The sequence below is a fragment of the Varroa jacobsoni genome, unplaced genomic scaffold, assembly GCF_002532875.2.
Source record: "Varroa jacobsoni isolate VJ856 unplaced genomic scaffold, vjacob_1.0 scaffold_901, whole genome shotgun sequence".
NCBI lineage: Eukaryota > Metazoa > Arthropoda > Arachnida > Mesostigmata > Varroidae > Varroa > Varroa jacobsoni.
In genome coordinates, this window is record NW_019213803.1 from 7,273 (window position 1) to 20,985 (window position 13,713).

The window sequence follows — 13,713 nt, forward strand, 5'->3', positions numbered from 1 at the left end:
TGCATAACAATGCGTAACGGCTTTGACAAAATAACGCTGTGACGCGAATCTACAGGGCTCGATCATATCAAGCTATTACGGAAACGTTTCGCATTCCCAAATGTTTTAATTTGGAGGGTTGCCATGAACCGAGTTGTCGATGTAAATTTACGTTGTTGGAAAGACAATGTAGTCAGAAACTTGACGTGATTCTACAGGCTATGGAGGTACTTGGAAGTAATTCACAGCTAGCAACTTATACGTTCGGCGATCGTTTAATGTACGAGGCACCGCATATGATTTAAAGAGGCATGGTATAAACATTGATTTCAGAACATACTGGGCTCCCTCGACTATTTTATGGCATGAATAAAATTGTCGTAGCTATAAGCTCGGCCTTCACAATGAACACGATAATAGAAAAAAAAGCTGCAGATGTGTAAAATATACCTGAGGTTGAATTTTATTGTCATCTACCATCATGCTCATATAAAAGTGGCACATAAAAAAAAACCTTAAAAATCCTCGAAGCGGTCCTAGCTGCCATTATGGTGCTCACGTCTAAACGTGCATATAAAATGCGTATATATTTACCAATGAAGCTTTTTAAAATTCGACTTTTAGTATCCATTTTGGTATCAAAATATGCAAAATCCCAGTAATTGATTATTACAGTTTCTGTTATACTTCCTGGAAATTGCTAACAAAAGAAATCATTTGAAAGACCTTTGTAAAACTAGAGCAAAAAAGAAATGTTAAACTGCTACACTCGTAAATTTATTCAAAATACAACGTTGTGATAAGTACAGCTTTTTATCTCCTCAAATGTTGCCTAAATGTTTGTGGATTTTTGCCAGTGCTCTTCATCAGGTATCCTATCGAGCTGAAAGAGACTGCGTAACAACTGGACTTCCTTTACATCTTGTTGTTCCTTTGAGGAGATTTGGGGATGCTGTTTGAGGAGAGCGGCAAAGTTGAATTCGGACAAAACGTCCGCAACGTTGCTGATTTGTGGATTGAATCCTGATGGTATAAGAACACAATATACTAAGTAAAAAAATTTAGGTCTAATAAGTTTAGTTGTAGTCGTACACACGCACAATATGTTGTTTGCACAACTAATTTGTTGAACTGTGATAATAATCGATTACTATAGTAAATTTTTAATACAAAATTTCGACATAAGACCGTGGACCTGCATCCGTTGTTATTTTTCGGTTACATGAAAACCGTCATATAAAACGACTCTTTCAGCGCTTACCTTTTACAGAATCGAATCTTTCCGAGCAGCCTGTTCTCCATGCAACGTACGCACGCAAGGGTCCTGACTCAATTTCACCTGATCGGCTAGTAGGATCCGGACGCGCCCTAAGAGTAACGTCCCGACCACCAGTCATGCCGGGCTGCCCAAACGTTACCAAGGAATCGTCAACGCCAAGACTCTTACGAAACCATTCATCATTAGCCCGAAGGATATCGCGAATCGTTTCGAGTTGAACAACATCTGGAATGTAAATTCCAATATAGTATAAATATAGCTTGAATAAGTGTGATGCGTTATACAATGTGATTTTCTAGAGATCCGTTATTTCACATTGTTACTAACCTTCATCAGCTGTCAACTGACCAGCGATCTGGTGGTCAAATGTCGATAGCGGAAGTTCCAGTGAAGCGACGTACGCATCACCCTGCAGGGCGTCGCCTGCCATAAACGGACACAGCTCTCTGAGAAGAAAAAAAATCGCAGTTTTTGTGTGTACAACAAAAAGTTTAGATCGTATCTGGAGTACCACCTCAAAGATATATTGTAGTATTAATAACTCCCTACGGCAATAAGTACTTTATTAAAGAAAGCATGGAAAATTATATAGGATGAAAGCTTTCACCTAGCACTGTCGATAATTCCTTTGATGACAAGAAGTCTCTGGTGAATTGCTGCGCTTATTTCCCGTTCTCGGCCTTCTCCGAACACTTCTTCCTGGAGGCGTTCGCAAAGCCTTCGACAGTTTTCATTTATTGTTTCGTTCGATAATCCATATACCCCTTGTAAAAACTTTTCGTCTTTCATTAGGTCACAAACAGTGTTAAGCAGAAACTGCAGGCCGATAGAGTCCAGAAGTGGTGTAACATTTCCGGCTTGTTGATCATCCATTGCGGTGAAGCATATGAGAATGTCTCGGGAAACCAACCCAAGATGGTCGACTATGTGCTCGACTAAGCGTTCCACCTATTATGAAAGCAGGATTGTTCAGTATTTATTTTTCGCCCGATAAAGTATAGAGTGCAAATTCTAAAGCGTAATATGTATAGTTCGTTGTAATTTACCTTGAGCTCGCAGTGCTCAGAGCTGATAATATTGAATGTATCGAATGTAAGAGGCTTTCACAGTTCTGTCTATGGAATTAGAAGGCGGCGTCTCAGTAATTCTTATCTTATACGCGGATATCGAAGAGAAAACTACCTCATTAAGTCTACTTACATTTAGAACTGTTTTCTGTATGTATCCCTACAGGTATACACAAACTGCAGTTCAACCTTCCAATGCTTCTAACATTATCACTGCTTTTTATTATTTTTAGCGTTCGCATTAGTTCGATTCAAGCGCCCTGAAAAATTGTGGGGCAAAAATTGGGCATTTGCTAAACAAACCTCCTTTCGACTCTGGGCTGCCTCATCAAGACGTTCGCCGACAAAGCCCAAAAGTCTTTCACAAGTCGATTTCCAGCTGGCCGAACTGAGTTGTGCTCCAGAATCGGATGCGGCTTCTCGGCGGATCCTTGCGGTAGCTAAGTCAGTTACACTTAAGACAACCCTATAAACATAACACTGTTTTTCAGATATTATATACTTGTCTAGTTGTATCTTAAAATATTAATCACTTACTTAAAGTTTAAATCCTTTTTTCGCTAAACACATTCAGAAAATGTGAGACTAACTTGCATACTGAGCAAAGATATTCATGTTTGGTGCATTTAACATACATCTATTCAAGCAAAATCTAAAACATACATCTTAAAAGATTGTTGAGCAATACAGTTAGGCACTATTATATGAATTTATTAGATAACCTACCCTCTTACAAACGGCTTAAGTCTCCCTTGAAGTACTTTGTACCACCAAGGACGCTGCGAGAGAAAATAATAGAGAGAAAATGTTTGATAACCGTTTGGGTCCGAATACGCTCGTGCTTCTCGAAAAAAGTTCCTAATTGTGCAAAAATCAGTCAAGTCTCAACAAATAGATCATTCAACATAAGACAATGAATCATTTAACCGTTAACAGTCAAAGTTTAGATTCGCGCCAGTTCTGTATAATTTTAAACAACTAAATTAGTCGCCTTTACGTTCAATATAAAACTCACGTTTGCGTTCAGGCAATCCGAGCCAAGCGCTTTCCACGAATTCGTCCTGAAAAAGCCGAGTTGGTTCGCCGCAATGTTTAGATTCTTAGCAAAGGATGGCAGCGTGATCATGAATAAGCGCTTCAATGACATTTGCAAGCACTGAACGTAAAAGAGTTTCACAAAACAATTGAATCTCTGCGTCTATTGACAACTGTATATCGAAGTTAGCACGCACTTGTCGAAATGTAGGGAGCAGTAAAATTAAACGCACCTTTCAATAATGGGAATGATCATATCTCCAACGAAACTGTGGGATGATTCACAAGGTGGTCTCGATGTTCCCAAAGATAACGCGGCATCCATGAGACGCATTTGCTCGTCTTCATTGAGGGCGCCCACAGCACAGCCCTGACGCACCAGCAGAATGGACAACATATGGTTGAATGCGCGCATTGCCTAAATCACAGATATAATGGACTATTTTTGATAAAATAAGTATTGCTGAAGCTGCTAAAACGGTCCGGGAAGGCACTTGAGCGTAAGTGTCTAGCAGAGGGACTTCGAATTAAATGTCCGGGTTAATTTACGCTGAACAGTGTGGCAATATTATTACAGTCTCTAGCTAACGTCTCGATCATGCGTTGCAAAGCTATCTCGTATAACATTCGACCTAGAATTCCAGGTAGGAATGAACAGCTTTTCCGATCATGTGTGGCTAACGCTTAAAACGGATATTTAAAGCAAAATATACTTGTTATTCTCGCAATACTCAGTGTAGTATTTGAGGCCGACCCAAACTTTTGCAGTGCCATTATTCTATAAAGTTATTTGAATCTTTCATGCACGTTCATAATGTTAGCGGGCCACCACTCACTTTAGCTAATGACCTATTACCTACTCAAACCTTTTTGTGAAGCGCGTTATACCATTATTCGATTTTTGATCGCGTGATACGCATCATTCAGCTAAGTCGATGCTGCTATTTGTTCCACTATATAATTATATATATATATAGTGTAGTAGTAGTAGTAGTAGTAGTAGTAGTATAATATTTTAGCACGATATAGTCGCTTTCATAACTAACGGTTTCAAATTCATAACCAAATGCAATTTCGTATCGTTTCTTTAATGTATTGTAAACATTTATCTGTTGATATAATCATGAGTTAATAAAATATTCTGTAAAATGTTTATGATGTCTCTACCAGAATCTTGGCACAAACTGCGTTTTATATTCGATATATTTGACACGTACAACTAAAATCAAGACATTTAGGGACAATTCACCCTCTGCCCTCTTTAGAGGTATATTGTACGCTTTGGTATTGTTGCACATTTTTATGCATGTAAAAGTTGTTGATTTCTTTCAATAAACATTTCGAGCCGACTGGTAGTTTAATGCACGTAGTGTTTCGAAGGAGCATCGACCAGTGTGCGCACGAACAACATGACCACTCACCTTTACGCAAAGTACAAACGTGTGGTTTTTCTGTACGCGCATCATCTCGAGAAGAATCCAAACGAGAATGTTCGGCGCAGAGTCTAGGCGAAATCCAGCTCCATTGATTGAATTCTGAAAGAGGTGCGACACCCACACGGTGCCAGGAAGAGGAGCTCGAGCATCGGGCAGTAAACCGCCCTTGAAGGTCTGGTAGAGCGCGTCCACAGGGGAGTCCGTGAGATACTTTGTGCTCAATAAGAGAACGCAGCTTGCGTGAATGTTTTTTACATGCCGCAACTGGAATTGAAGCATCATGTCAGAGTGCGATGCGTATGTCGCCAGCAGTGCCAAGACTTAGGCAATACAAAAACATTGTTTGCCTAGAAAATTGCCCATCGTAGCTATGCTGCCTAGCTTAAATATCTGCTCTTACCTTTCGTGGATCCCCTCCCTCGTCAAGTGCTCCGAGCACATGTTGCACGTCTTCGCAGGCAAACAGTAAAACATTGAAGCTTGTAGCAAGGACGACGTCGATATCGCGGGACAACAGCGCCACCTGTTGTTCGCTTGGCTTAGCTTGCGCATAGGTTGCGCAGAGCATTGTGCACAGCTCACTCCATACTCGTGACACAACCTGCAGAGTCGGTAAAGGAAAATCTGCATGTGAACAAACCAATGTACTCATTAACTTCATAGTAAAATTTATTGAGTAGCGTGATCTTTTTAAATAGTAGACTCTTGTTTAGGTCTATTCCGATAAAACAGATGCTTGTTCTTTCCCAGTCTCTATATCGTGTTGAATCGCTAGTCTCCGCTAATTCCGACCCGAGCAAATAAATGAGAGACGAGCAACTGGGAAAGAAATTCTGGCTTTCATGTTCAAAATCGGAACAGATGTCCGCTTGCGTTTTACACTAATTCCGTACAATTCTCATTGTTTTCGAACCTTTTGGCAGCCAATTTGGCAAAGCACACGCGATAGTCTCGCGCAGAGGTTTTCCATATAAATGTGAAGCGAGGCTGGAGCCAGTGTAAATCCATCCTGAAATGTACAATTTTAATTTATTTATATACTTGCCTAAGGACCGGTAGACGTAATGATCATAATGCTTAAGATAGTAACCATAGCATGACCTTGTCGTAAATAAGCATTAATAGTATTGAAATCTTAATACCATATCTGGCTTCTGTATTGAGCTGAAGTCATAGAGGCTGTGCCTGGCTGAACTCGAAGCCCATTTAACGTGATGGCAGACAATATGATATTCGAGAGAGTCCTCAACCGTTGATAGTTTTGACATGACACCAGATGGAAGGTCAGCGACGTCACTGTTTCTTAATTAGACGATGAAACAACAGAAAAGTATTAGTCAGTTGATGATAGCGACGTTCTGTTTCTAAATTGTATAGAGAAACAACTCGTGCGGAACACCTTCTTAGTGGGTTCGACATGGAACTGAATGTCGTCGTGGTGATTATAAAACCATAGTGAACCATCTACAAGCGTTCAATTACAAATTGTGAGGTGTTCGGGGTTTATTAGTATAATAGCCAATTCAAGTGTGAAACGGCGAACGCAATGATAAAATTGCTATGTCAGAAATTTAAATACTCAAGTGGTCTTAGATTAAAAATCTGGGGCAATACTTACATACGAGATATAATGATATTATTAGATCGCCTTAGAGCATCCATGCATGTAATTCTTCACATGTTGTATTAATGTGTTTGGTACACAGGCAATCGCCGAATATATCATGGTGTAGGAATTTAATGTACACTTACGTCTGCTGAAATGCCTCAAGCTGAATTCGCACGTATGCGACACTATTATATGCGATGAAGGTCTTATTGTTAATAATTGCCCTTTTGGCTATCGAGCTGCAAGTGGCTGTCACTATATCGACGCCCGAATGTAGAAAATGGTTGAGTGACACCAAAAGAGATTTGCTATTATTTCGACTGCTCACAATGGCTGCAAAACGGCGTAATCGTAGAACAAAATCCCATGCAAGGCCAAAGATTTGAACTATTCTTTCAGAACCGTCCATGGCGCAAGGAACGCTCTTGAAGCGCTCCTCGTCGGCCATCGGAACGGACCAGTGTTGCCATGCGGATGTGACTCCAGGCACGAGAGTTTCGAGGGACGAAACTAAGCTACGCACCGACTGCGATACCCAGCTAGTGTCTGTGGAAAGTGGAACACAAGCATATCTTACCCAATTAAGAAACAAATATAAATTATGTATATGAAATTATATATAAACAATTTTAAAAAAATTCAATTGTTTTGGATCGGAATGAAACAATCCAAGGCCCATATTCTAGTAATACGCTTATCACCCAAAATTTTAGCAGGTTACGCCGAACCGCCCTAAATCACCTTCGTTCATACATACCAACGCTTATATGAGTATCCCCGTAGGCGTATTTTGCAAGGTAAAACTTGACTCGATTGTCAAACCAGTTCATGTCCTGAAGAATCTGGGTAATACCTTCATCTGCCAACTGGGGCAACGAGCCGATACCCAGTTCCCTTTCTCTAAGAGAGCACCGAAATGTGTGTCGGGTAGACAACAGCTGATCATCGTCGAGTTTATCGTCCAGAATGATCTGTGTATCATTGCAGCACATTACATGATAAATAATATTTTGATAAAAGTTGAAAGTCGCCTTTAGATATGGGGAAAGGTGTATATGTATATACATGTATATAACCGTTAAGCTTCCATTCCAACGCCGTTTAGTACACTTACCTCGATAAAATCTAAAATACACTTGTGGTAAATGCTGTGCAGTTGCTTATCGCAAACTTGCAGCGGCTGAAACAGCCCCGAATCTATTAGGGCCATGTCAAGCGCTAGATACTTCGCACACTCTTCAAGAAAGCAGAAAAGACATTGTTCTCCACAGCAGGTGCACTGAAAGTTCGCCAGCTGCTTCTCACGGAGCCGCCAATGCAGCTCGTTGACATAGTCCGCATCGTATAGGCTTTTAAGAAGCGCAAGTTTCTGTCGATAGTTAAAATAGACGCACTGTTCGTCTAAAACGACATCGCATTTTGATGCTACGGGTACACAAGTACGTAAGAGTTCCATCTCTAAATGTTGACCAATGGCAGAAAGCAACCGCAGCGATTCTTGGTCCGTTGGCGCGGGCGTTTGGTAGTCGGCACAGAAGGGACATGACGCCGGGTAAGAGTTTAATGGTGACACACACAAAACGCTTTTTACATACCCTATCAACGGTAAAAGGACTCTTTCAATAGATTCGATGCGGTCACTTCGAATGTGAAAATCTTCCAACTGATGAGAATAAAAGAACAATACATATTAAATGCATGTTAGAGGCGCATTCAAAACATCTAGTATTGCAATTAAATAAAAATGTGCTAAGTTCCTTATGACGAGTATTTACTTTAGGAAGTATCAAATCTTATAATAATATGCTCATTACAGACATCCAAAAGATTTACCACCAAACGTAACGCTGAAACAAGGTCTGCCGATTCAATCTCGATGAGTGCGGCGTCGTACTGCAACCTCCATTGAAGAAAGTCGCCTTTAGCTCCTTCTGACGTGAGATCTTCTTTAAGGATGATCTCAATATCCGATAAACATTTCTCGATCCTAAAGTAATTTGTAACATATTTTGACAAGGCGATATATAGGTAAAGGACAATCGATAAGGATTTGATTACATCTGGTCTTAATATTAGAATTGAGCCACTGCGGTGTTAAAAACCTTACTAATAGCTCTATACTATACCTTATTCTCTTCTAGATAAAAGTGGCGTCATTCACGGAGTACTACACCGGTTCCGACGCGTATCATATGTATTTCATTGAATGATGCTTACATAGTGTAAGCTTGCATGTAGACCTCAAAAAATCCGACAAGTTTTCGTATATGGCACGGTAAATACCAACCTACATTTTGAAAATATCAAGAGTTCGCAATGTAAGGCTGCTCCGGTTTATCCGACTGACAAAAGAGGAGTGAGTAGACATGTTAAAGAGGATTAGCAAGGAAAAACAACTAACATGGCGTGACAGCGACATGTGCCCCTAAAATATCAATCTCAGTCTTTAATATCTAGGTTAGTTATCTCGGAAGATCAGATGTTAAGATTGAATACTGCAAGGTCAAGTAAAGTAGTTATTTTAGCAGAAATAAACTTGTCCCTTTGTATATGTCTAATGTGCCTAGCCGCGACCATACACTCTCAGGGCCGCGAGAATTTTTTTCACTCCATACTTCCTTTACTTCGAATAAAATAATTCTACAAACACTCAATACAATAACTCAAAATACGACAATCGTTTACTCAAGTTTATAGTTTAAATTTAAGAAATAAAAACAGTCGTGTGCTTCGTGTACACGGACTCGTTTTATATGCTGAACGTTCGTTATAATGTATACGTACTTTTTGTCGATTTCGACTATTTCCTTTGAATAAAGTTCCAGCACAGCGTTGTTCATCTTGCTGTTTTTGTCTCTATTACTACCCGGCTAACCTAAACTGATTCACTATAAGCTAGATGTTCACGAACACTGCACACATAAACTGCTTTCGCAAGGGTTTTCGGACATATTCCTAACAGTCCGACCTAGTAAGTTGTCAACGTTTCGGCGTAAAACAATATAGAACATATACGCACATCAAGCGTGCCTCATCTACCGCTTCCTTTAAGAAAATAAAGGTTTAAAGAAGATTTCTCTGAAATGCTTTACATCATTTCTTCCCAATTTTAATCTCGACGACGGTCAAAATGGATGTGGCTAGGTCGATGACCCACGCACGAGCGTATGGAGAGACCCAGTGGCCTACTGAACTAGGCAAACTGTAGGCCATACCGCGCCGTTCCACAAATCTCTAATTAGGGCCGGCTTGCTGCTCCAGACTCGTAGTTTACCCCTGACACAGTTTTATATCGACCCATCGCCCTTCTTCCGTCAACACGCAACTTACTCTCTCACATTTATGTTTTTAACTTTGTTTCTATGACAACAGTAATAACGTACCAGTGAGAGGCAGCTAACGCACACGGCGTGCGGGAAATGCTGCCTTCGGGATCTTATGATCGATTCTGTAGAACTATTTCAGTTGTAATCAGCAAATGATGACGAAGATGTTTTGAAAATATGAGGTCGACAAAAAGAAGCGGGTTTTGGAGAAGTGGAAGGAAGACAAACATTCTCCGATAAAAATTTGGCATTTGGATTAGTTAGCCAAGAACATCAAAGCTGCTTCGTATATTATTGCAGTTGCGACTATCGGATTGACAATTCTAGAGAGAGCATGTTGTGTGTGGGTCTACGTACTTACCTCCAACGGGGAAACTATTCATCTGGTTGAGATAGACAAAATCGTAATTAGATGGGTTAAGCTCTCAGAGTTTGCTTTATGACTGGCAACATACACTAATAGGCACGCGAAGCGAAGGTAAATTATACTTCATTATAGTTTAAAAAGTATAAGTTAAATACTGTTGAAATAGTAATTCTTGACTTTGAGCACCTTACTTGTGGTTTTTCTGGTCTGGCTGGCAATACTGAACGCGGGGCGTTAAGTTACTAAATTTTTTTTTGATCTACGACTAATTAAATATATCAGTGGACATAACATTGCTATTCACTCCTCTCTAGGTTATTGAAATACTTACATTTTTATTAATCGCTTGCATTTTTTCTGTTATACGGGTATATATAGCGATAAATAAAGGTTCGTTATTATTTTCAAACATTTCACACTTTTTTTTTTATTTTATCGAACGTGCATTACCCATCTGTTTTTACTTGATTTCTTGTTCACTTTTTCTGTATGTTTTTTTTAATTCTGCTTATTTTTATCTCACTACTTTAAAAACAGTCCTCTATTCATAGTACCGTACGCCGCGCATCTTTGTCACCTAAATTGCGCTTATTCTTCGTTCATTAATGTCACTCTCTTTTACGATGCTGATATCGCTTTGCCGCAATTCGCGACTCAATGCGGCATATTCCTAACGGTATGAAACATTAGGATGACATCTTTGCGGTAATCAGAATCGTAACCGTTGTCTTACGTCAAAATTTTCCTGTAAGTGCTTGCGCACTATTGACATATCCTCTGGTATTTAGTAATACACCGCTATTCAATTTGAAGTGCTGGGCGTTAGTTAGAGATGGCCTACGTTTTTTAAACGATCAATCCGCTAGCACATGGAGCTTGTTCTATTCCGAGGTAAATTTTTGCTGCCGCTCACGTTCCTCCTGCTCCCGTTTTCTCCTTTCGAAAACCAGGCGATGCTTCTGCTTGTAATACGCGTCTCTTGCGTTAATCCTGTACCCTAAATCGCCATACTTAATGAACCAGTTTAGTTCAGCTTCTTCAAAATCAGTCCTCACCTGTAGATTTAAACGTATATAGCGAAGGAATCAAGATGAAAGCATAAAGTATCAAGACAATATTAAACAAAAAGATTAATATACTAGAAGAAGTACAAATTACGATGAAGTCCATTGAGAGGATCAGTCGAAGTTATTTTCAGGTGAGCACTGTCCAACAATCGCTCATCACAAAACAATTCTATAACATCTGCACGTTTCATACATTTGTGACACGCGAATTCAAAAACTATCCCTATTATGTACAAATTACTTTATACCATTCGAACACGAAGCGAATCACATGTTTCCGTCTTCCATATTTCTTTACTTTTTTACGCTTTACGCCTATTTTTTATTATTGACACGGCAAATGGGATATATCACTATTACACAATCCCATTTTCAAAGGTATTGAAAAATCATTTAAGGGCCGATGATGTGGCTTGAGCTGGATCGCGTGGGATCAACCAATAAAAAATAACAGAAAAATATTGCTATCATAAGAATAAAAAGATATGAAAATATCAAATGAACGATTTTATGTCGCTACCTTTGCACATCGTTCGAGGTGATCAGGTTGCTCATGGGCGATGCAATCAGAGAGTCGACGTCGGAGAATACGAACAATTTCCGTCTCGACCTTGCTGCGATAGCAAAAGAAGGTAGAAGGACAAACAAATCATACATCATTCTTCTGTAAAACGATTCCTACGAGACAAATTCTGCGAAATGAAAGAATGATATTTTAATAACTCAATAACTAAAATTTCACTAACGTTTTAGAAAGGACAAAGGATCTCAGCACGGATACAAACGTTGAAAGCATACAAATTGTAATGATATATAGACTAAATATATAGTCAACAGAAGCACAGCACATATACCACTCCTAAATATACATGTGCTAATAACACAGTACTGCCATCATGATAAAATACTTACAAATCGCGTTTGAACTGTTGGTCAGCTTCGAAAATGCAAGGATAATCGTCCTCGTAGCATTCATCAATTTCAGGCACCCGGGGGAATTTTCGATGATACCAATAGTATTTCGGGCGGTTCGGTTCGACAATATTTTCTACTTACCAAATCCAGCAACTAAGCGTTAATTATAATACGTATTAATAGTTCTTTTCGAAATTAAATTTTAATGGCGACTCAAATCCAAATTATCTAGTTATTAATAATGGTCAAATCAATTTTTCCTTCGCGAAACTGAATGAAGCACCCTCTACTTCATGCATAATAATATTATTATTCACTACTTGCTAATAACGCTTTTGTACTGTACAGGCGAAATTTTTATATTTATAAAAAGTATAGCCCTTTAGTGAGTTTAGAGCACATTGTTTGATATAATAAAGCAGAAATTAATAGCATTCGATTGATTATAAGGATTTGTACCTTCAGAGCTACATTAGATTATTAAAAGGCAACTTTGGAATAACTTATTATTCGGTGCGTCACTTAAATTGAATATCGTTTCTCGCTGCAAGCTCTACAAAACTGAGTATTTATGTTAACATTGGTAGCATAGGTTGTTGGCAACTCAAAACATAGAGGTGGTATGTAATAAAGATAGTTTCGTTTGCCTGGATAGATAACTCGATATAATGCATATTAGTGTAACCTTTGCAATGCGTTTAAGTTCGAAAGCTAGTTATTCATGTTATACATATATAAACACGCGGGACAACACTACTATCTTCCAAATAATATGACGCTATGTCTCTGCGCTGCACCAAAGTACGCATGTGTGTATTCTTTAGTACTGCGTTAACCTAATTCTAAAGATCTGTATTCTGGGCTATCAGACCAATACCGTTACTGGCGATGTAACCGAACGAAGGAACAGATCGCTTACGAGCCTGACAAAAGTATGATCACACCCAAGCACAAGCACACTATTCTGCATCCGAATACTACTTCAGGTAAACAGAAAAAGAACTTCTTCGACGTAAAATTAGGTTGAAATATGAGTTCCACTTCAATGCGACATGATTAAGTTGCAGTGAACGTTTACATGATCAGACCATACAGCTTAATCTTACAGAGGGTATAATTTGCCAAGTAAACTATCTGAAAATAAGCGCCCACAACCATTCGTAGGATCGCTCACGGACCTCTTATCCAGATAACAGGCTTGACCATCGTGTTATGAAAGACTCTTTCAACAAACGTAGTGGTTTCATCGGACCTTTCGCCACTACCCATCTTGTCCTCAGTGCGATGAAAATACTTGCGATAGGTTTCAGCTACGAGAACAGGACCGGTTAACGCCGAAAGTCGACTATAAGCAGCCACACTCCACCACAGGAAAAGCTACTTTTTTCTAATCGCGGAGGTCATAAGGAACCATGAACAAATCACAATACCGCGCATTGATACGCTCGCGACGACAACTAGAACCAAAATAAAGAGGCTTCGCGCAGTCTCGGCTTGCATTTCAATAAGTGTTTTCTAACATGTTACCGTCGCGTCTGTCGTCCAGATCGGAAAGTCTGAAGTAAAAGCTTCACTTTACCGAAAACACATACATTTTTTCTTTTTAAAAATTCGTAAGAAAACCTAATAGAGT

The 13,713-nt window shown here is 39.3% G+C and overlaps 2 protein-coding genes across 3 annotated transcripts; both read right to left on the reverse strand.

Annotated features, from left to right (window-relative positions):
• Positions 1 to 734: 734 nt before the first annotated feature.
• LOC111264817 (uncharacterized) lies at positions 735 to 10,392 on the reverse strand. 2 transcript variants are annotated; one of them, XM_022840999.2, is made up of 17 exons: positions 9,190 to 10,392; positions 8,239 to 8,392; positions 7,520 to 8,068; positions 7,163 to 7,376; positions 6,549 to 6,951; positions 5,939 to 6,092; positions 5,710 to 5,805; positions 5,197 to 5,397; positions 4,782 to 5,060; positions 3,594 to 3,778; positions 3,341 to 3,386; positions 3,052 to 3,104; positions 2,629 to 2,791; positions 1,866 to 2,206; positions 1,586 to 1,704; positions 1,241 to 1,483; positions 735 to 1,002 (listed from the first exon to the last, which is right to left on the reverse strand). In XM_022840999.2, exons 1-17 carry the CDS (start codon positions 9,243 to 9,245, stop codon positions 812 to 814), a joined length of 3,447 nt encoding a protein of 1,148 aa, XP_022696734.1. In that variant the 5' UTR covers positions 9,246 to 10,392; the 3' UTR covers positions 735 to 811. The 2 variants fall into 2 exon arrangements, with proteins under 2 accessions (XP_022696734.1, XP_022696733.1); XM_022840998.2 differs by having other exon boundaries at positions 5,939 to 6,098.
• A 101-nt stretch (positions 10,393 to 10,493) lies between these two features.
• Positions 10,494 to 13,503, reverse strand: ND-PDSW (NADH dehydrogenase (ubiquinone) PDSW subunit). Its single transcript, XM_022841000.2, has 4 exons — positions 13,259 to 13,503; positions 12,078 to 12,213; positions 11,686 to 11,779; positions 10,494 to 11,153 (listed from the first exon to the last, which is right to left on the reverse strand). The coding sequence occupies exons 1-4, from the start codon at positions 13,347 to 13,349 to the stop codon at positions 10,980 to 10,982; spliced, it is 495 nt and encodes a 164-aa protein (XP_022696735.1). The 5' UTR covers positions 13,350 to 13,503; the 3' UTR covers positions 10,494 to 10,979.
• Positions 13,504 to 13,713: the final 210 nt, after the last annotated feature.